Source organism: Oenanthe melanoleuca, chromosome Z (assembly GCF_029582105.1).
Source record: "Oenanthe melanoleuca isolate GR-GAL-2019-014 chromosome Z, OMel1.0, whole genome shotgun sequence".
Lineage (NCBI taxonomy): Eukaryota > Metazoa > Chordata > Aves > Passeriformes > Muscicapidae > Oenanthe > Oenanthe melanoleuca.
Genome location: NC_079362.1, coordinates 11,188,048 through 11,212,269, shown reverse-complemented (window position 1 = coordinate 11,212,269; position 24,222 = coordinate 11,188,048). Strand labels below are relative to the sequence as shown.

The 24,222-nt window shown below is 40.8% G+C and overlaps 1 protein-coding gene across 1 annotated transcript; it reads right to left on the bottom strand.

Moving 5' to 3' along the window:
* Positions 1-4,728: 4,728 nt before the first annotated feature.
* Positions 4,729-20,215, bottom strand: ZFAND5 (zinc finger AN1-type containing 5). Its single transcript, XM_056513258.1, has 6 exons — positions 19,826-20,215; positions 16,773-16,930; positions 16,259-16,370; positions 15,732-15,829; positions 6,603-6,728; positions 4,729-6,347 (listed from the first exon to the last, which is right to left on the bottom strand). Exons 1-6 carry the CDS (start codon positions 20,182-20,184, stop codon positions 6,199-6,201), a joined length of 1,002 nt encoding a protein of 333 aa, XP_056369233.1. The 5' UTR covers positions 20,185-20,215; the 3' UTR covers positions 4,729-6,198.
* Positions 20,216-24,222: the final 4,007 nt, after the last annotated feature.

Below are 24,222 nucleotides of genomic sequence, written 5' to 3'. Positions count from 1 at the left end.
CATCCAACTTCTCACTGATCCACTAAAGAAAATTCAATCAAAACTAAAAATGTTTTCCACTCAAGGAAAACTCTAATCCAAAAAATGACACAGGTTGGGTGGGTTTTAATCAACATATATATGTGCGCTACGGCAAAGAGTAGATGAACAAGAATGAGGAATAGTGAATTAAATTGATTTCCTTGGATCTCACCGTGTGAAGATTCACAATTGGACTTCATTCTCTTTTGCTATATTTGAAAATATATTAAATAGGCAAACATATTAGACACAGGCATTGTAGGTCTCCAATAGTGAAAGGTCAGAGCTGTAGGTAGCATTTTTTCATCTACATGCTTGCCATGCAATAGCTTGGCAAATGCTTTCTGCTCCTAACACCTCTCATAAGATTATGTCAACAAGGTAACAAACATAACCACGAAAAAGCTTTCAGACAACAAAATACATTAACTACCAGTCAAGACTGCTATCAGAGAAATCTGAAAGTAAACCAATAAAGTGAAGTCCAAATAAACATCTCTAAATAGGCCCAGTTAACATTTAATGACACTGGATAAAGGGACTGAGAGATATGACTGCAGTAGAAACATGAAGCTGACAGAAAAGTTTTGGAGTGAGCAGGGCCTCATACTGAATGATGGCTTCAGTGTGTATATATATATATATATATATATATAAATATAAATATATAAAATGTATATATATGTATGTATCTGTGTAAATATATATATGTATGTATGCGTGTGTATATATATATATATATATATATATATATTAATTAATTGTTGTAGCATCTAGGATCAATAGGAAGCACCTAGAAACACATGGAGTAGGAAAAGGCTAAAAGCAATTTCTCATCAATACTGCTCACTGCCCTATCAAAATAAACTCCTGGTAAAATCACCAAAGCATTTAAAAAGTATTGATTTTTCCCTGCTCCTACCAAACCATGGTGAAGATGGCTGGATATGGAGGAAGGTAAAATCAGTTCAGACACAACCACATTGTACAGCAGCTTAGCTAGTGATTCAGTGGGCAGGTAAGGCATCTTGAGTCCAATTAGGCAAGCACATTTGGCTACTATGCAGTCAGTGACTCTAACTCCTTCCTTGGATTTCAACATTTTTCATTAAGCATGCCAGTCTTGGTGGTTAATTTAGCAAATATGGCTCTGGTCTATCAGAAGAGAAAAACATGCTACACTGGTAAGTGGCAAACACAAACACCCTTGACATTTTTTTAAAAATCCCGAACGTGCGTGACCATTAAAAATCAAACAAAACAAAGAACTTGATCCACAGTCACAGTAAGATAATTGAGAAATGTCACCTGTGCATGGATCAAAAACAGCATAGCAGAGCAATGGTAGTAATTTAGTATTTACAGGCATCACAATGGGTACTTGAAAGGAGGAGGAGGGCTCTGGAAGCCTTCTCTAGACACAGATCGTAAGTAACCTGTAAAATGCCTACAAAGAAAGAGGCACTCTACCCTGCAACCATCTCAGATATCTAGAGTCAGTTAAATGAGACCTAACCTGCCTTAGACTAGGACTCATCACACAATAATTAAAGAATCAGAGAATATTCTGAGTTGGAAGGGACTCACAAGGATTATCAAAGTCCAACTCCCAGTCTACCCTGCATTGTTTAGCAATGCTAAGTGCATTGCTTGCACTTAGGTGCAAGAGTAGGTATAAGTATCCCATTTATTTTTTGTTTTCTCTCCATAGTGAATAAACCTCAGATTGTGATAAGCAGGCTTACTGCTGCTTGGAAATAAATGCTAGTAAACTGGCTGTAGATACAGAAAGAAAAAACAGAGTACCACAAGGGGGTTTAATGAAGGCACAGATATTTCACTTAGGCAGTTTGAGCCAAAACAACACTCACCTGAGAAGCCCATTTTCTGACACTGCTACAATGCCAGCCATGAGCTTACACCAGAAATACACACTGAAATCAAATAGGCGTTAAAAAAAGAATTTGTCATCTGCATCTTACTATCTAGTACAAAAGTACAAGACAGCTTCTTCCCAAAGCTGTGACACTAGTAATTTCAATTATCAACTTTTTTTTTTTTTTAAATAAAAGTCAAGCCAGTGTTTTTCATTGCTATTGTAGGTATTGATGCTTGCATTTATTTCAGTACTCCTATCTTTACCCCTATTTTCATTTAGTTTACATCAACTCAGACTGCTGATATTCTGCTAATTTGCATCCTACAGAATTCAATTCTTCATACCATGGACTGATCCAATCTTTGGTTCTGCTTTATTAGGCTGATGTGCCCTTTCAATTAGAAACGGCCTCTGTATTTCCTCTGGTGAAAATAACCCCCAAACTTCAATGCTGCTTCTTTGGCCATCACTAAATTACTTCTAAAACATACAACTTAAAGGCTGAAGCACTTTCTGCCAAGTGTTAACAGTAGATTAAGTGACAATTCAGGTTTTCAAAATGGCATTTAAAACTCTCTGTGATGATAACTCTCACTGCACTCACAGACACACCTTTGTTCTTGCACTATATTTCATTCATTTTCCCAGATGAAGTTTTCTAACTATTCAGGTTTGTTGTATGTCAACGCCAACGCTATCCAGGTACTTCCAGATGTACTGCCAAAGCTCTTTGTATCTCCTAAATCAGAAAACAGTCCATCAAACATCCTGGGTGTTTAATTACAGAAAAAGATCAAAGGAGCCATTAATATGTTATTTTTGAGAAAATGTGTTCTTATTTCTGGCTGACAAACTAATGAAACAAGCAGAAAAATCATACATCTGTATAGAGAGCCAAGTTCCATTTGTGACTGAGTCATAGTTACTTAACATATCTGGATTATCTGATACAAACCTATTCCTTATCTCCTGTACATTTCTTACTTCAAGGAGATACATGAGATGATACTGCAGAGCAGCTTAGGAACACGGGGAAAAATGACATCATCAGGGACATCAGACCTTGGTCAAATCCTTAAGTACTCTTTCAGTGATTAGGAGCCATGACAAATACAGGCATCTAAGACTTGCTCTTACACTTGTGAAAATTAACCTTCCAAAGGAGAGTAACCAATGATCAATAGCATGGTTTCAAGGATTAAAGTACCACAAAGATAGTCAGGGGTTCTTGACCCCATGGCATCCTTCTGCATCACAACAACCAACCACAGCATCTGGCAGCTCATCAGCACAGGAACCACTACAGGAAGGCCACCCTAACATTCCAAATCTCTGGTTTAACAGTAATAGCTGTCAGTAACTTTGCCCAAAATCCTGTGGAATACTGCACAGCCATAACACTTAGGGCTAGGCAAGAATTCCTGAGATGGAAGATTATGAAATCATGACCTAGGTGTTTTCATTTACTCATGTGTTTATCTGGTCCTTTTTGTTTCCTAACCAAAGAAGTCACCATCATCTAGTAATATTGCTTACAACAGGGTGAGACTCTTCCCAGAGCACTGTGTTTATGCACGAGTATAACAGGCAAATGTTAAGTGAGGATATGTGAAGAAATTGTTTTTCTTGGAAGATGCTCCAGTGCTTGCACCTAAGTCTAAATAGTGTCCCTATCCACATATTTTGTCAATACCTGCTCTTTTCAAACAATCTTCCCTTCCTTCGTTTAGTGAGCCTCAACAGAATCACAGCTCAGAAGTGATTATACACACTATAGGCACTATTAAAAGAACAAATCTCTCCACACTGCAGACTTGAGGACAGGCTCATAACCCCACTTAAGTGTAACTAACACAATACAGTTCATAATTTCACAGGAAAGAGCGATTTTTCGTTCCATGCTTTCCTATACAGATGTGACAAGATCAAATATTTCAACAAGTGTTTGCAAGTACAACCTTTGCACAGAAAAAAAACAGATGGAGATTGAGACCACCATAATGATTAACTAAAAATGTCAGTACTGGTACCAGTCCTAAACCACTCTAGCCAAGAAAGCATCAAAACCAGCCAGGTGCTTAAACATCCAGCTACAGTGATTTCTCAGGTAAAAAAAATCAAATTAAAAAAAAATAAAAAAGCCAACACCTTTATGCTGGAGTTGCTGACGTTGCTTTAATACAAAAGGTCAAAATACTGTAATTTTGGTGCTTTCAAGCAGTTCCATGACGAAGTCCCAGAGCATGCCTGTGTTCCCTTACTGGAGTACACAGAGTGGCTGGAGTATTAACTTATCACATTGACTATCAGCTGACTGGTGGAATACACATCATCCATTTCTGATATAAGCAATTTTTATGGATCATCCAGTATTGAAGATGTCTTCCTCCACTGCAACATCTGCTGCACACTGTATCCTTTTCTGTCTCACTGAGAAAGATAAACCCAGCATATTTACCACCTGCAGTTGGTTGCTGACACTGACAGTAACCCTGCTGTGGTCTGCTGGTGAAGATGTGGACAGAATAGTTTATAGTCAGTGCTCTATCACGACGGATCCACTAGAAGTAAGAAGTTCATTGCTAATACTTTGTTTTTCTCCCTTTAAAGCACACTGTTGTTTGCTGGCATTTTTGTCATCAACCTGTACTCCAGTTGCTCATGCAATTTGTCTCAAAAAAGCTGCTATCCACATAAGGACAGAGGCAAGCTTATGCATAAGACAACATCTGTGAGAACTTATATTAAACTTTGCACTTCAGCTTTTACGAGGTCGCATTCTCATTACAGCAAGAACTAAAACCAATGAACTACCATAAGAGGAAGTATCTCCTTCTGTACATTATTTTTATTATTTACATAATACAATATAGCATAGATGCTGTGTAGCTTATGTGCAATACATAAATATGAACTATCTGTACATGTCTGCATATCTAATAACTCAAAAGAAAGTTAGAAGCGAAAACCTGATGCTTTAATAGTGAAGTAAAAACAAAGACTGAACACTGGCAATAAAAATCAGGTCAGGAGTAGTGCCTTGTGTACGTATGTAACTATTTACAGATGAGAACAGGCATTACCACAACACTAGTCTAAACCGTATTTGTTTATATAAAAAACACAAGTTTCATACATCACAAAAACCCCTTCCATTATAACACAGAAGTGATATATATTACCAGACAAGCATCAGTGAAGAATACTGCCTTTTCTAGAGTTGTTATTGTACAATGCCGTAGATAATGCAGCCCATGCAATACACCCAAGAACACTACAGTCCTATACCCAATTACAAATAAAAATGATAAAGCAGCCCTCTGAGAGTGGTTCCAGCTACCATTTAAGTCTACAGCAGCCATGTTAGGTATGGTTTTCCATGCAGAACGGTGCTACTGTTACACTCAAAACTAGAAAAATTAATTCCTAATATTCTGAACTTGGAACACACAGAACATAAGTAGTACATGAATAATAAACTGCTCTAGTTTTCAGCAACTTATTTAGACCTCTGTTGCTTGATAGAGATGCTGTGATATTTCTAGAAACATTTGTAACTGTTTTTTGAAGACCAATCTTACAATATTCTGCTACACAACATTTTTAGCTATGCAAGGAAAAGCGGACAACTGTTGCAGGCCAGTTCATAAGCTCCTAAGGGGACATTTCCTTTGGGAACTTTTTTTCAAGATTCTAAAGTTAATGTAATCTTTTACAAAATAATTTTCTTCTCATCTGATTTTCTCCATTTTTCTCAGTTGTTAAGTGACTTAAATATGGCAAAGACACTCCTCTTACTGGGATACTAGACCCTCTACACAGCTAGCATTCTGCTGGAAAACTAACATGAAGTGTGGCAACTAAAAGTAGAATGAGATTTCAAATGATAGAAGTAGACTGCCAACAGTTTTGATGTATCGTTCTCCAAAACAGGCATATAACATATACCTCATGCACATCTCAAAAGGCAGAGCTGCTGCACACATGCACATTGCATACATCTGTTTGGCACATGTGAACTAGAGTCTGTCCTCTGTGCATGTGTATTCCTGTGCAGGTTTCTGATCATCATCTATTCTGGGGAGGGCATATATATTTTCAAGGGCTGTATCTATCCAATTCTGCCTGTAGCAAACACCCAAACATTTGAAGTATCATTTAGACAGACAGGACTAGAAGTAAAACTTTGGAAAACAAAGGAAAATGACCATGCACCTGCTCTTTTCATGTTTTCTTAGGATGTATTGAAAAAAAAAGCCCCACAAAAAGTCAGTCAGTCTTTTCACAAGCATATTAATTTATATTCTCTGAATTTTTTCAGCCACCACAACTGGATTCTCTTTTCTGATTTTTGCTGCAGCTTCTGCTTTGTAATCATATGGGCAGTTATGCTTGTCAGAGTAACGGTGAAGTCCACAAAATAGGTTTCCACATCGGCAGTCAAATCCTGCACACAGAAAAAGATTTAGGAAGATTTAAGATTTCAGTTTTTAATTAAGGTGTTAATTAAGGGTGCAATCACTACAAAGGGGATATGTTTGTCTACTATGACATACAGAGCAAGAAAAATAAATGGATTTACTAAGTTGTATGAATTTTAAAGAAACTGATAAATTTCATAGAACACACATTTTGTCAAGTTTAATCTAGCAAGAGGTAACTAATCATGCAGATTTGTTTAAAATTGACAGTATTCTCATACCTGTAAGACCAACCTTCTTCCTGCACATGAAACATCTGTTCTTCTTTGGTTTCGGCAGTTCAGCAGCTCTCTCTTCACTCTCTGAAGTACCAGGCTGAGAAACTGATGGACTTGGTTGAGTAACAACTGTTAAAGTACGCAAAGGAAACGAGGGTTACATTTGCTTTTCTTGACTTCACTAGGCATCCAGTAGTTGTATGCATACATTAAGGATTAATTCACCAACTAAGACCCTGACACATCTGTTGCCTAAAGTGCTACATAGACTACTTTAAAAATGTGAATCAGAAATAAGGATTTTTAGGTACTTTAGTCATCCCTTCTGACTCCACTTCAAATGCTCAAATTTTCCCCCACATTTCAACCAGCTAGAAGATACACGGCACTTATTAATTATACCTACACGGGCTTGAAAAGCATGACAAATTCCATGTACACGTTTTATACTTGAATAAATCATATGATCAAGTAACAATTTAAAAGAGTAACAATACTGTCACAGCTAAAGTGGCTGAACACAGATACCTATGTAGGAAATACAACTAACAGGAACATATTCTAGAAAAAAATGAAATGCAGTAATGTGTTCCTGCTATAGTACTAGGTTGTTTTGCCATTTCTGCAGTGGAGTCAGGTACCTAAACCAGTTCACAAAGACAGCAGCTAGGAAGCTGCTAATTCTGTGACAGATCCAGAACACAGCTACAAAATACACAGTTCAAAAGAGCCCTCATTTAAATAACAAAGTGCAGATCTGCATTTTTTGTAATTTATTTAGTTTCAGTGTTCAAGCAGGTACAGTCAAAATGAATGCTTTCTCAGTTGCATCTTTAGACATCTTCAGAAATAACAGTTTTATTGGAAAAACTGTTTTTCCCCCATAATTTTAATTTTTTAAATTGATATCCTCTTCATATCCAAAGCTGCAACTAAGGAAAGCTGAGACACGCACTTGCACACAACTGTTAGACCTGCTCTTGGTAAAAGTTTGCCAAGCACTCCCAGTGTTTAATAGCATCTATTATAATGCCTACTAACTACAAAAAGCATTTCATAATAAATGGAGCATATAAGCCTCTAGGACATATTTGCAATCAACTCCACACAAATATGCTTTGTTAGATGAGATTATTTTGAACAGTACTTGTTTTTTTAAATTGTGTTTGCATTGTCATAGAAAACTTCACAATTCACCATATAACAAGAAAGGCCCCAAGCAAAGACTTCATAACCTAAACAAGATTTATAAGCAACTAACTTTCAGAAGTAACAGAGAACCTTCAGTGCTCTCATCACCAAAAAAAATTCACCCAGCAAAATAAATGACTGCTAGTATTTTCTTATACTTCCGCATCATAGCAACGGTCCTAATGAACAACCAAGGTAATTTACAACCTGTTTTTTTGGTCACATCACAGATATTTTGTAGCTTCTTTCCTTAAAACAACTTGTTTTGTTGAAGATTTCTAGATTAACAAATACGACACTCTGAACTTGTCTTTAAATCCTAAGAAAATCAGTGCTCAGTACCTGTTTACTAGAGAGCCTGTGGCCAAAAACTGGCTTAACAGATAGCAGTATCAAAAACTCACTGTAGCTGTTGGAGGTTATGCACCTTGTCTAAAAGCCATCAGCTATGGCATTAAAAAAAATAAAAATACTAAACACCTCCCCAAAAGCATAGTCAAATCCTTTTTTAAAAGATTCGTTATATTGCTAGCTTGTTTCAAAATGAAAGGCTAACTGTAAACCAAGGCAGATGAATAAGAGGAACCAGAAACACATACATTGCAATTTAGTGCGCAGTTAGCAAAGGGAAAGCTTCATCCATTTCAGAACCAATTTAAAAGTTTGAGGCTGGGAACATGTTTGCTGTTTCAATCATAGGCAAAAGAAAATGGTGGTGGGGGGGCAAATCAACAATGACATAAAGACACAACATACACTAAGAGAAAATGAGAAGAGAACCATTTATATCACTGCCTAACACATGTCCACAAGGAAGCAAAAATGAAAACAGCAACTTCCCAACAATTATCAAGGCAAGAGACAGCTTAGTAGATCACTCTTACACAAAACAAAACCTTTGAGAACAAATTCATCTAGGGAAAATGTTACCAATTACTACAGGTATACTTCCATCTTTGCATCAAGAAACTACAACAATGGCAGCCCACAATGGGTAGTGACGAAAGTGATCCTAAGGAACTGCAGCAGCACCTTTCCTGAAAGGGCTGCTGAATAGGATCCTCCTCCCACAACTAAAACATGTCCCAAGGAGGAAAAGCAGTATATAACATGCAATAATGGTCACTAAAAGGTACCAAGACATGAGGGAACATAGCTCCCTAAAATGTTCCATTTATTACTTTCCAAGAATAAAGGATTCTCCTATTATTTTATGCCAGCAGACTAGTCTGATTGGCTTATATGATATTAAATGTTCATTCATAAATGTGCTTCTCAGTAATGACAAGGACAAAAGAAAAAGCTGCCTACCCTGTCCCTGAAAGCTCAGATCAAAACTCCTTTTTCATGAACCTATAGATGAAAAGTATTGAAAACTGTAGTTGTTCTGCCATGACATCAGGAGCCCATCTAAATCAAAATACTGTTCTTACAGTTGCTTGTCACAAAAGGCTTCCTTTAACATGAAAAGCCAAATCGAGCTGGGCAAGTACAATGCCAGTCCTCAAGATATTAAATTAAATTCATGCCAGAAATCACAGTGTTAAACAAACTGCTCTAAATGATTTATGCATCAGCACAGAACAGGTAGCTGAAAAAAGCCAAAAGCTGGAAAACAGTGGTTACTGGTACCTGTCGACCTGCTTCCTCACTAACAGCATTCAGATGAAGTAAACTCCTCATCACTAAAATTTCTCGCCACTGTGAAAGAGCTCTTACTGGCATGCATGCACTTTCTCATCCCCATCTCCAAATTGGAGAAATATGGATTTGAAGGACAGACTATGTGGTGGATAAGGAATTGACTAGATGGATACAGCCAGAGAGGTCAGTGGCTCTATGTCCAGGTGGAGACTGGTAATGAGTGGTTGTAAGGTTGGTCCGTAGTTTCTCTGACCTGCCCCACGACATCATCAGAGACTGAGGCCCCAGGACTCCACTGCTCACTCTGGACCTGAGCTCTGGCCTGGCCAAGATGGATGCATGCCAAAGGACTGTTTGTAGGTGTGCCTGCTGCTGCCATGGTACGCTGCTCTCAAGCAGTTACAGCACCCTGTTTCTGCACCTGTTTGTTGATCACCACAACAATAGTCCATACATCTTTCCACCTTTTGGCCAGAGGCCACTCGCTTTGGAAAATGACAATAAAAAGTGACTTTCTTAAAGACTCTGACATTTCTTTCTCCTCAATGTCTCAAAGATGCGTCTATCGTCGGACAACTTGAGGACTGGTCCCGTCTGTTGGTAGCTATATCCCCATCCTTTCTCTCTCTCTCCCTCCTTTTACTTCGTTTCCTTTACCTCTCTCTCTCTCTCCCTCTCTTCTATCGCAAAACTGAATTGTTGGCACACAATAAACTGCGTTGCTACTTGCTGCTAAGTAAAACTTGTCTCTCTTGCATTTTGTCTTTCGCACCCTGGGGTTGAACGAACGATCACGACTCCCACTCGGGTTGAGCGGATCGTGACATTAAATTGGCATCATGGACAGGATGTGTCCCTCAGGGCTCTGTCTTGGGACCCCTGCTCTTGAATACCTTCATCAGTTACACTGACAGTGGGATTAAGTGCACCCTCAGCACGGAGGGGATGCCAGACAAGGCAAACCGGACAAACTCAACAAATGGGCACAAGACCTGTCCATCTACTCTGCTACTGTAGATCCCACCTGGAGCACTGAATCCAGCTCTGGGGTCCTCAGCACTGGAAAGATGTGAATCTGCTGGGTTAACACCAGAAGAGGGCCACAAAGATGATCAGGGGGCTGAAGCACCTCTCCTATGAAGTTAACCTGAGGGAGATTGAGTTGTTCAGCATGGAGATGACAAGGCTCTAGAATACCTTACTGGAGCCTTTCCAAGCTTAGAGGGTTTATAAAACAGAAAGACAGATTTATAGATGGGCGGACAGTGATAAGACTGGGGAAACATTTTTGAACTACAAGAGATAATTGTATTAGATATTAGATATAAGAAGTTCTTTACTCAAAGAATAGTGATGCACAGGAACAGAGGGGCTGGAACTAGATGATCTATTAATCTCTTTCCAACTCAAATGGTTCTGTGTAGCCCTCTCCATCACCTTGGTCATGTCCATTCCTGTCTCTGGCTAAAGACCTGCAAAGATTACTTCACTCGAATTTTACCACATCAGTTCTCCTACTACAATGCCAAAAACTTTAGGAACAACTGGTTTGCAGAACTGGGCAGGCTTTTATTAATTACTATTTTGGTCTTAAATGATTGCTTGTAGGCACTATAAAGATGCATTACCATCATGCCCAATGATGTCTATTATCCTAGCAAATTAAAGATAAAGACTATCATAATCCTGTACTGGAGGTGTGTGCCTGAAACAGTCTACACAAATACAGACATTTCATCACAAATTTGGGAAAAATTTCCTTCAAATTTAGCCTAAAGATAAGATGCATCTTTACAGGAGGAGCAGCAAGGCCACTGACAGAACCAGTCAGCCACATGACAAAGCACAAGAGATTCTCGATCTACATGCAAAAAGGTTCTACAAACTGGGGAATAAAATTCTTCTTGAAGAATAAAAATCAGTGTCATTCAAAATTAAAAACCACTTTAAGAAAAGAATGTCCAAAGCTATCAGAAGTTTTTCTTATACCAAGCAGCATGGCTGCTTCAAAAAAAGCATGTATCTTACCAGTATTACATAGATTTCACACTGGAAAGGAATGAATCTAGTGTTTCAGTTGAAGAAAATATTGAAAATAAATTGGTACTATTTTCTAAGACTTTCCATATCAAAAGTGACCAGAAGGGATACAGAAGTTACAGAATAGTTTTTAGAAGCTTCTCTAATGAAAATATAATTCACCAAATAACATCTATACACCTTAAACTTCAGGTGGCACAAATTCTTGAAAGCAAGGAAAATTTAAGGACTGTGACTTGATGAAGCTAACTACCAACTCCCACAATTGAAGAAATAGAAAAAAACAAAACAAAAGAGAGAACAGGTAGAGCCAGAAGTCATCCAAAAGACTTTATATGCAATTCTGCAGCTCTGTAGCAGAAACAATAGTAGTAGTAGTAGTAGAAGTACTAGAAACAATACAATCCTTATACTGCATATTAGCACAATTGTCCTGGTTTCAGCTGGGATGGATTAATTTTACTCTCAATAGCTGGTACAGTGCTGTATTTTCAATTCAGTATGAGAATAATGCTGATTATATCAATGAAACTAATGTTTTAAGTGTTGCTAAATAGTGCTTTTAGTTTAAAACAAAGACTTCTCAGTATCATGTGCTCTGCAAACAGGTTCACAAAAAGCCAGGACAGAGCACCACTGGGACAGCTGACCTGAATGAACTAGCCAAAGGAATATTCCACATAACAGAACACCCTTCCCAATACATAAATGTGGGGTTGTTGACTGGGAGCTGTCAATCACTCTTCCGGGATGAGCTGGGCAGAGGTCAGCAGGTGGTGACCAAATGTAGTATGCATCACTTGTGAAATTTCTGGAGTTTATTCCTCTTTCTCCTCTTTTCATTACAATAATATTATCATCAGTATTGCTTATTTTATCTTGTTTTAATAATTAAGTGGTTTTTTATCTTAAGCCACAGGGTTTATTCCCCTCATTCCCCTAACTGTCCTCACTGCTGGGGAGCAAGAATTGAGTGGCTGCATAGTACTTAGCTGCCAGCTGGGCTTAGTCTAAGACAATGAAATGCTTGTACATACAATTTAAGTCTGAAAATATGGGCAGTACTTATTTTGCTTTAACAAATTTTTGCTCAGGAACTACAACAGCTATGCCAGCCTAGGTGGAGTGAGAACATATGAAAAGAACAACTCTGCAGAGACACCAAAGTCAGTGGGGAAGGGGCAGGAGGTGCTCCAGGTGATGGAGCTGATATTCCCCTGCAGCCTGTGGTGCAGACCATGGTGAGGCAGCTGTGCCCCTCCAGCCATCCACAGGGATGCAGAGATCCATCTAGAACCCATGGAGGAGCATCACATCAGATGTGTGAGGGGGATGCCTGAAGGGAGGCTGTGACCCCATGGGAGAGAAGAAGAGCCCTGCTCCTGTGCTGGAGCAGCCTGACCTTGAAGAACTGCACACCATGGAAAAGTGACCCATGCTGTGGCAGTCTGAGGGGTGCCACTGCCCATGGAATGGACTTCTGTTGCAGCTCTCAGGAAGCTGCTGCTTGTGACATGGCCTCATGCTGGAGAAGTTCATGTAGAACTCTCTTAAGTGGGAGGGACCCAACCCTGAGCAGCCTGAGGTGATGAACTGACCATAAGCCCCTTTAATTCCCTGTCTCCTGGCACCACTGGGGTAGGAGGAACAGAGTAGGTGGGGAGGGTATGTAGGGAAGGTGTTTTTAAGGTCTATTTTTGTTTCTCATTATCCTGCTCTGATCTAGTTAATGATAAACTCCATATCTCTAATTCAAGTTGGTTTTGCTGTGATGGTATTTGGTGAGTGATCTCTCGTTGTGGAGGGGATCGATAGAGAGACTTTGGTGGGTGCCTGGCATCCAGTCAGACTCAGCCAACACAAGAAGATACAAGAAAACAATCACAGGAGTTACAACTGAGTTACATCCACCACGCCTTTCTTCAGGTGCTAAGGTACAATTACTTGTCTTAGCACCAGCCAAATCTAAGTTGCAACCTCAACCTGAGCAAAGAAGAAAAACACCAAAATCCCAACAAAAGAGAAACAAGCTTGTCAAACTTCAGTTTAATTTTTTCTCAACTTTTCTACCTTCAGTCACTTGGTTCAATTCCAAAAGAAAAAAAGTATAATTTTATGCTACAAGACTCCAAAAAAAAATAGTTTACCAGATGTAATCTTCCTTTTAAAGTTTCTAATTCATAAGGGAAGCATACAAAATTTATTTTGCTAATGAACATCTGGCTGAAGAGAATGTGACTTCATACTTTTGAAGATATGAAACTGCCCCTAAAATCAAGCTGTGCTTACAGCTACACTGTGTTTCATTAACAACTCCCATTATCTTAGTGAATCACACCTCAAAGAAAGTATTAACTTTTGCTGCTATTCGGTGATAGGAATTATTTACCATTGTTCCAGTTTGTCCTTGAGGGATCAACATGTAACGGATGCTACCGGAAAAAAGGAAGATAAAAAAATCTGCCTAGCCCAAACACACCAGGAATCTTTTTCATAACAAGTCTAGGCCAGTTTCTCTTGCCTGCAAGATGCAGAGTAATGCACCACTAAATATAGCCAACAATGTGATTTAAGATTTCAGATGTCCAAGAATTGTATATAAGTACGTTATTTTACAGAGCTGTGCCAAACAATAATACTTAAAAGGGAACTTGGGCATTAGAGCAGCTCAGGCTGCTTCATGAATTTACAGGTAAGTTCTCTCAGGAGGTAGCTCAGTTCTTCAAGTTTTTTCCAGAGGCATTTAATTTCTTTGGTAGTATTACCAAGCTTCTCTACACAAACCTATGACAGCTTTTACAGGTTTCACCCTCTGAGATCATTTACTACATTTCCTAAGTATCTGTGAGCTGCTTTGGCTTTTCCCCCCATTCTAATCAATAGAGAGACATGTAACCTATCATACAGCTGACCCACAGTACCTGAAAAACAGGTATCAACAGTAACTAAAGACTTTACAGCTGACAAAATGACAACTGTTCTATGAAAAGTAAAATCACCTATTATTTCTGCACTACTACCATTTTATGCATTCTTATTTCCTTCTTGACACATTCCAGTAGTATTTCATAACATGGCACAATGGGTTAATGAATATTGTTGAAAGTCAAAAATCACTTTTCAGTCACATAATGGAAGTCTCTTTAGATGACACCAGCTACAGAAATTTAGTAATTGCAAAATTTCCCTTTTAGTCCATACATAATGAAAAAACCCAATATATTGTATAACTGTACTTTAGTTCGTGCAACAGAACCTTGATTTAACATGACTTATGAAAATGGTAAAACCCTCTGTACAAATACTGAGCACTCAAACATCAAGTGTCAGACCAATCTCTGTTGGCAAAGATATAACTAGATAAAAATCACTTTGATACAGTGCTGAGTAGCATCTGATGCCATTTTCCTGTCAATGAAAATGAAAAAATAGATTTTTATCTTCAGCTTGAATAAACAGACTTCCTACTACACAGAACTTTTTAAAACTGTTTCAGAGCTGGTAAATTATATAAAAAAGTTGGATTTGTTAAAGTACAAAACAAGCATGTTAAGATATCCATTTGAACAAACTGGTATGAATTCAGTTGTTCACTAGTTAAGAAAGCTGCCTCTGCCTCTCTACCTCACCCCAAGAAGTAGTTTATACATTGAAGTTTTATGGCTACAACTATCAAGCATGAGAATAAACTGTTAAATGGACAATTCACACCCAGCAATTAAAGCTGCAACTACCCTACATCCCTGAAACAATGCATTAGTTATATCTACAGATTACTCAATTAGTTCAAGAACCCTAAGCAACCTCTGTTGATGTTTCCAAATCCCATATTCTCCCTTCCCCCACAGCCTCACTCCTCTGTAGAAAGGAATTTATTAAGCACCCCTCTCCAAATACAACAGGCCATTTTAACTGCTATGAGTCAGCTGGAATTGTTCTCCTAGATGATACATAGAATCCCAACAGTTTGACTTCAAAACTGAACACCTTGCCCTAATACGATTTTAGAGTGCCTAACTCTTAAAAACAAATGTTAGGGATCTAAAAATACCCTCATAAGTGTCAATTATTTTACTAAAAATTAACATATTTTAACTCTAGTTCCTTTTTCTTGATTCTGATGAGACAGTACTCAAAAGCATCTTAAATGCATTTCTTAAGATCACCACCATAAGAGGAGACGGCTACTCAGAAAGTAAACAAACTCTCCACTGTGTTAATTCACTGGTTATGCCCAGTGTCACTCTGAGAACATACCTGGCTCAGTCTCTGTTTTCGGTGTTAATTCTTCCTCTCTTGAAATACTCATTTCTGTCATTTGCTGTGTTACAGGCAAAGCGGCAACAGGCACGTTTCTGTTTAAGCACAGTGAAACACATAATTTACATCAGTTTTACACTCATAGTAAGAGCCTGAACTGTGCAGACCCAGTAATGAACTACTGGTTCAGTCACCACTGTCACACTTTCCTGACCTATGCTTCCACTATCTTCAAAACGCACTCCTTTATTCTACTCTAGTTTCCCCAGAAGGAAACAGGCAAGCCTGTAACAGCCTATAACAAATTAGTTCTGAGGATAAACAAAGAACATTCTTTTTACTGCAGCACTACAACACCAAATATTTGAATGATTTTTCAATTTACACGGATTTACAGAACCCTGTCAGACCTGTCAGGTCCTTTTTCCTCTGCACACAGTCGCTGCAATAGGGCAGGACTGCTGCATGCCTTCCTGCACACACACACAGCTCATTCAACTGTCACAATACAACCTTAATTTTACCTTGTTTTTTCAGATGTGCTGCCAGCAGCACCTTCACAGTTGTTTAAGCTAGTGTCTGCTCTCTGTACAGATGCAGAGTCTGAGGTAGGACTGTTTGAACCACTGGTTGATCCTATGCAACAAGAATTTGACAAGTTATGAACAAATTGGAGAAAACACATTAATCAGTCTCCTATACAGTTATGAACTGCCTGCATACAATTTTCAATGCTACTGCTTACTACTTTTTATTTCAAGATACTTTTTGCTTAATAATCAAAATGCAGATTGCATAAAAAATGCAAACATAAGTGGGAAAGCAAGTTATGGTTGAATGCCAAGCAAACCAGAACATATTACATAGAAATTATTTTTATCTTTACTGTGCTTTAAAGTAGTATTCTCTTTGTATATCCATTCTTTCAGTTCAGCTTTCAGAAGTTCTCCTAAAAATGTTACAGTATTCCTTGTAATCCTCTGTATACTTTAATACAAAAGAAATAAAGAAACCCCCAACAACTCCTCACACGCTTACCCATGGGGCTGATTCTACCACTATTCTGCTGTCGTTGAAGATGTTCTTTGTAGCAAACAGAACACATCCCATTTGTCCTAGGATTTCCATAAAATCCACATCCTGTAGTACACAGCATAGGCCCTGGGGTCTGGTTTGTCTCCTGAGTCATCTCGATGCTGTAAATAAAACCAAAAACTGCATTAGGATCCAGCTTGTCATTAAAATCAATTTCAGGGTTAAAAGTATTAAGAATGAAAATAATTACGCCTGCTTACCCTGCCCCACCAAGTGGTATCACCATTCTTAAAAAGGTTATTTCAACATTAATATACCATTCAAGACCACAATTTATTGCTAAGTAACATGAGCATGAACCTTTAAGACAAGAAAAAGTGTCATCATACTAATATTGAGAAATAATATACTTGATGAGCACTGAACTGCATGTGCAAGTTAATTTAATTTGACAGCCAAAAAATAATCTCCCTGTTTCTGAGCACTAATAAGCATATGCAGAATAAGTAAGACTAAGTTCAAAGCCACAAAATAGTTCTGGCAGATAACTTTGCACATTTTTGCTGGACTCCACCAGAGCCAAGAGACTCCAGCAAAAAGCCCTGCTTTTTCAGCGCTGATCTCAAATCATTTTGAGGCTAATTCCACAATTAGCAATACTTACTCTCACAACACTCTTCCAAGGGGGTGATAACACTAACAATTCCAAACTGTTGAGTATGTTCTATTACATATCTTACACATTTACAAAAGAAAAAAACTTATCTAATCAAGTTATGTCAATACTTCTAAGCCTCCCAGAAGCAGACAGTGACAGACAGCACGTTAGAAATAAGGTTTTCACCTTCACTGCCTGTTAACCTCTGCAAAGCAAGGTGAGTAGAAAACTGCACAGCAGCCAAATCCTTGCTTCCCAAGGGCAATAAAACTGGAACACAGTAATCAGGTACTTGCTACAAATTGGGGACATGTAATAATATTGCACTAAAATTTAAATTTAGTAGAAGCTGTACATATGGCATGTGAAGACATTTTAGTATAAACTTTGGATTGCTGTTTTCCTATTCAGAAACTGTCACAGTAAAAAAATATTTGACAGTTGACACTTAGGAGAACTCAAAAATCCAAAAGTGAATTTGTTACAGTGTAAAGAAAAATGCTTCTAATTAAGCTCACACTACAAATAGTAAACTTGTTTCCCTGCAACCACAACTGCAATTTACAGGTGTCTTTAGCTAAACTAAACTACTGGGATCACAATAAACCAAAACCAGGAGAAAGTAAACCAGCAAAATTCATCGTGTCTGCTGGTGGTCACAGGACCTAATTTTCCAGATATAAATAGCTGTACTATTTATAGCTTTATAACACCTTCCAGGTATAAATAGCGTCCGTTCTGGCTACAACACGGCTTCACACTTATTCTGATACAGTTTTGCAGCCAAACACACCAGTCAAGGAAGCTAGTAAAAAGCCTTGCCCACCTAGAGAAAATTTAAAAAAATCTTGTCATCTTTGACAAGATGTAGACCTATGCCTATATAATGCAAAAAAACACTACTTCTGCCCTCTTGTTACTAACCAGGTAACATCAACATGCTATTAAACGTACTGCCAACAGACCTGCTTAATTTCCAAGTTCGTGCGCTAAAACAAATTTCACCACCTATTAAATGTTGCTTTAGGTGCCAACTCTAATAATCTACTACAAACTAGGCACTCAGCAGCTCCTTCGGTCCGCAGAGTCTCCCACCACCTGAAATGCATGTCTCTAACGGAACGATCAAGTCGTTGCGCCCAACGCTGAACAAGCCGTGCTCTTTCCAGGCCCCGCGGAGCGGCCGGGGTTTCACCCAGGCTCACTTTCAAGGCGCCTCCCGACCGTGGGAGCAGCGCCAGGGCGCACGCAGCCCGGCCGAGCGCTCCGCGCCGGGGCACGGCCGCCGGCGGGTCGGTCACATGGGCGGGCGAGCGCCTGCGCTTCCGCCTGTCAGAGCCCGGGCCGCCCGGCCGCCCCCGCCGCCCGCTGAAGTCAGTCCCTATTTATATCTCCCGCAGGCCGCCGGCTCCGGCGGGAGGAGGCGCCGGCGAAATCCGACTGCCCTTCCCTTCCAGAGGGGAGCGGGTGTTGACCTGCAGCCCAGAAAATGCGGCATCGCCAGCCAACCTCCCGCCAGCAGCGCCCCGGGGCAACCAACGCGCCACAAATGCGCCCCGCAACCCGGGGCGGGTAGGGTTACACCCAACCGCTCCTCTTCGAGAGGAAGGTAAAAGATAAGTGAAAAGGGTCTCCTTCCACCAGCAGCCCCGCCACCAGCCCAGCTCGGAGGAAGGGAAGGGCAAATCCCGTTAGCGACCCCGGCCGCGCACCTCAGTCACCCCTTCGGCGCAGAGGCCATGGCCGGGCTGCCGCCGTCCCGCCGGGCGATCCCGCACTGGCGGCGTAACGACAAAAACGAGGGGCCCAACACGTGGGCACTGCGTTAGCAACGGGCTCACCGACCTAAATACCGAACTGCCTCAACACCCTCCTCTCGAAGAGGGATCACAATAAACACGAGAAACACAGGAACAAAACAAAAGGAGGATGCACAAGGGCCGTGCGGGTCGCTCGCCGCTCACGGCCGCGCTCGGGCGAGGCAGAGCCCGGCGCCGGTACGGGGGACCCGAACCGGCAAAGGGCGCTCCCCAGCCGGGTGCAGCCCGGCGGCTGACTCAGACAAAGGGGGGGTTCCTGCCAAGTGCCCGCAGCGCCGCGCGTCCTAACTACGTCGCCCACCCCCTCCGCCTCCCTCCTCCGACACCCGGACACAAAAGACCCGCGAGCTGCCGGCAGCAGGCGGAGGAGTCCGGCCGGGCCGCTCCTCGCAACCGCCTGAGTCACGGTCGGCCCCACCGCCGCCAGCCCCGGGAACCTCACTGTCCCGCCGCCTGCGCTGCCCCGCACAGGCCATGCCCAAGGCCGGACGCAACGCCGCCGCCCGAGAGGAGGCCCGGCACACCCCGCCGCGGTGAAGGCCCCGCGGAGCCGAGCCCAGATGCCACCCCTCACCCACCTGTTCCCGGCGGGGGCCACAAACCCCGCGGCGGGTGCCGGAGAAGGCGCCGCGGATTGCTCCGGGCGGCTGCGGGGAGAGCGCGAGTTGCGGGGCTGGCGGCCGCGCCGCCGCCGCTTCGCTCCTTTGTTCCCGCAGCGGCAGCGGCGGCCGTGTCGGCAGCGGCGCGAGGCGGAACCCGCCGTGCGTGGAAGGCGGGCGGCGGGAAAGCGCTGGAGGCGGGTGGGCGGGGAGGGGGAAGAAGAAGACGGCGACGAGGAGGAGGAGGAGGAGTAGGAGGAGGAGGAAGAGGAGGAGGAGGGAGGAGCCCAGCCCGCCCGGCGGACGCGGCTCCTCCCCCTGCCCGCCCGCCGGTGCATGCGTGCTGCCGCCCCGCGCTCCGCCCGTTGCCGCTGTGGGGCGCGGCCGCCGGGCCGTTCTCGCCGCAGCGGCGTCACGGGCGCGGGAGCCCGGGCGGGGGCTGAGCGCCGGAGCGCCGGCTTGCCGCTGGGTGTCCGAGCGCCTCGGCGCCCAGCCGTGGAGAGTGCCGATTGCCTTCGAAATACCGTTTTCTCGGGTATTTCTTCCTGTTTGACCTAAATTTGACCTACAGGATCCAGGCGTCTTGTGAGATGGAAAGTAAAAATGAAGGAGCGTTGCCCCGAAAGGGAAGAGAACTTCCAATTTAAATAGCCGATTATAAATTTCATTGCCAGTTGTCTGATAATGTAGTCCTTTCGCTGCTCTGAAGAGCAGAGCTTCGCAGAAAAACAAGTAAGAAAGTAACTACACGTTTTACTTAATCCAGTGATAACGAGCCAATTCTACTTGCCATTTTAGAAAGAATCTTATCCTCTAAGAGGTTAATACCTTCAGAAATACCGTGAGATTCACAAAAACTACCTTGGAGACCTTTTTTAACTTGGGATATTTGGAATGTCAGAGATCCATAAAAGGAGGACACTCCCAGGGTAACCCTAGGATTTTACCACAAGGTGCTTCAGAAGAAGGCATAATTTTTGACCTGTTATTTGCTTAGCAGCATCAGAAGCAAGTTGCCTTCTAAGGAAATGGGTGACTAGTCCAAGGGACACACTTTTAAAGAAGTTTCATCATGAAAATACTCATTGTAGAGCAGAAACATACTGCTTCCATTGGCTTACACCTGTTGTTTCTGGTTGTATGTTGTGAATTAATGCAGGTACCTAGAACTTGGCAGATGAGGCAAGCAGGAAATAAGTGGTTTGAGTCTGAGCAGGGTTCCAGACACTCCTTTGGGAGACTGTAAACTCACCTCCTGATGAAAGGCATCTGCCCTCTGAAGAGACTTGAGGTGTAGCGTTCCTAAAACTTTGTGGTGGAGATACATTGTTTTTAGACATGTATGTGTGCAGCCCAAGGGAGGGATAAGTGACCATCTTTCTCACAGATTCTTCTCTAAAAGGCATTGGACGACTCTATGGCATAAAATGTTAAGATTTCACCTACGAAGGACTGTAAAAGACTGCCAGTACTTTTCCCCTGCTACTTTCTTTTGTAATGCTGACATTTGACATACACCTCCATTGTATGGACTAAAAGAAATGCAGAGAATGACTAGACTACAGGGTCTTTATGCTCTTTTTCTGTGTACTACTGAAAGTATTGTAAACTCCCGTTCCAAGGTACAATAAGATGATATTATTATTATTATTATTATTATTATTAATATTAATATTAATATTAATATTAATATTAATATTATTATATTATATTATATTATATTAGAATTATTATTATATTAGAATTATTATTACTATTGTGTAATTTATGGTATGCTGAGTTGTGAATTTCTGTGTCGTGAACAATGAAGCTGATTGTGCTGATCCTGGCCAGTACTTGTCAATTTCCTTTCCTTGTTGTGCCAATGGCACATCAGTCTTGTCCAGCCTCATTTTCTTCAGAGTTTACTGTGTTCCCAAAAATCATGTCAGTTCATGGACTATTCTGCATAGTATTCTCTTTGTGCAAATCCTCACATTCTACTCTCATATTGCTCACTTTCAACTCTCAAGATCTCTTTTTAATATATACTTTAATACTTTTGTACCTTTTTTTCTGATGGTGCTTTAAATAGTTTTGCATCAGCAGATTACCCAGATGCTGGCTCAGCTACTGGTTGAATTTCTGTAACAACTGCACTGTTTTAAAACCGAAATCAATGCCCAGAATATAATTGATGGTTTGCTAGTCAGTATTTGTGACTGGAAAACTGTATCTGACCGTAGGTATTACAGATTCCTCCATCCAACTCCTTTCTGCAACATTGCAAGGAAGAAGTTTGGTTTCTTCTGTCTTCCAAAGTACTGCACTTGTTTAAGGTACCTAGATGATCTAAATCAGTGGTGTCCAAAGCAGTGGTATTTCCAGAACATTTACAATGCTTTTTCAAAAGATATTTTCTCTGTCATCAGAGTCCCATCAGAATGAAGCTGTGCAAAGTCCTTTTTGACGTGTTGAAGAAAGTCTTCTTTGCAGTGTGTTCCAACGATGCTTGTTGTCAGGGCTGGAACTCACGGAGGGATGATGTTCTACTGTCGGCAGCGGAGAGCAAGCTGCCAGCTTGGGCAATTCACACTCTGCTGTCTCGCTGCCTCCTCCTGTATTTCACAGCTGTCAGTGCTGCTGTTCCCATGGGGGTGTTGCAGGGGAGAAATCAGTGTCCCCAGGCACTGAAAATCATACCCTCTGGCTCTTTCTGCTGCAAAATTCACTCTGAAACAGTTTTTGATTATGAAATGTAGCTTCTTGGGTTCCTACTGTTGCCAGTAGAGCTAAGAGGCAAGAAGCAAGTGAGGCAAGAAACCAAAGAGAGCGTAGAGTCAAGGTGACAAACAGGAGAACTCAGTTTGGGTGACTCTGACTTCTAAAAGGGAACAGCACGCCCCTCTGCTTCCCTGTAGTTTCATTTCTGGCTGCAGGGTTCTTGAAGAGGCAGTAACAATTTTGGGCAGAGATAGATAAGGAATACAATATCATTTTGGGATACCCAGTGTGGGAAACAGAAACAGAAACTTCCACACATACTGAAGGGTTTGATTTACAGCCTTGGAAAAAGCCTGGATTGATGTAGAAATAGAATTATACAGACATTAAGCAGAAAAATTATAGACTTACATTTCTATAGTTGTAAGTAAGAATATGCCTTAAGTAAGTAAGAAACTGTAAAGAATTTTATAGTGTAGTAATGTAGTTGTATAGGGTGAGCTAGGAGTTTAAGTGTTATAGTAGAAACATATGTGTGTTCATGTCATAGTAGCTCATTGGATAAAAGTATACACAATGCAGAAAAATTAAGTGACAGTGATAGGTTAGAAAAACAAAATATACTTTGTAGCAACTCTCCATTGGACTAAAATGTTCTATACGGCCTTGTAACAAAGAAACCCATGACTTCTTTGGCTATGGGTGAATTCTTGCTTTAAATTTCACAGCCTCAAGTCTGATGCATTTTGAAACCTTAAATCATCTTTAGCCCAATCGTAGTCCCATCCCTTCATTCAAGGTGACGATAATACCCAGGACAGTGGTTTCTCTCTCCTCTATTTTTCCACTTCACTTGATTTATCACTTCAACATTGGAAAAGCACAACAGATCATAATTACACCTAAGGGTGTAGTTAAATATTGAAAACATTTCTTTCCTTTGTTCAAAGGGACTAGCTTTTGCAAGACAAAAGCAATATACCTATGAGCAGTGTTTTGACTAAATGATTACTACACCTCATAAACCCCCCCCCAAAAAATATATAGTATGGGAGAGCTTAAGGAAGTCTGATTTCACTGGCAAAAAAGGGTAAATCTGAAGTATAACTAAGAATCCGATTTTTGTTGGTTTTTTGTTTTGTTTTGTTTGGGTTTTTTTTTTGTTTTTTTTTTTTGTTTTTTTGTTTGTTTGTTTGTTTGTTTGTTTGTTTGTTTGGTTGGGTTTTTTTTGACTGGTAGTTTTATATTTGGGAAATTTTCACTCTTCCAGTCCACAGAAAGGCATACACACAGCTGGTGGATGTTTAAGTAGACAGTGTGATAATAATGTCCTTCAGGTAAACTGCTAATTTTTAGACCTCATTTCTTGGCTTCCTCTTAGCAAAATTAGGAATTAGATAACTGTGCTGCAAGTTTATGCAGCAGATATATCTTGATGATGTTCTCTCTGTCTGATTCTGTGCTACAGACTCTTCTGGAGCATGCACCTTTTAATGCCAAAACTATTTTTTTGTACCTGTGGTTTTGTTCATCTGTAGGAGGAACAGGAAAACACATTTATTTTACTAATGCAATGGGGTAAGTTAGGAGAAGTTCTAAAGATTATGCCAGTGATATTTCTGTGGAGATCTTGAGTTGTGACCTCTCTGTTTGGGTGTATACCAGAAGCTTTT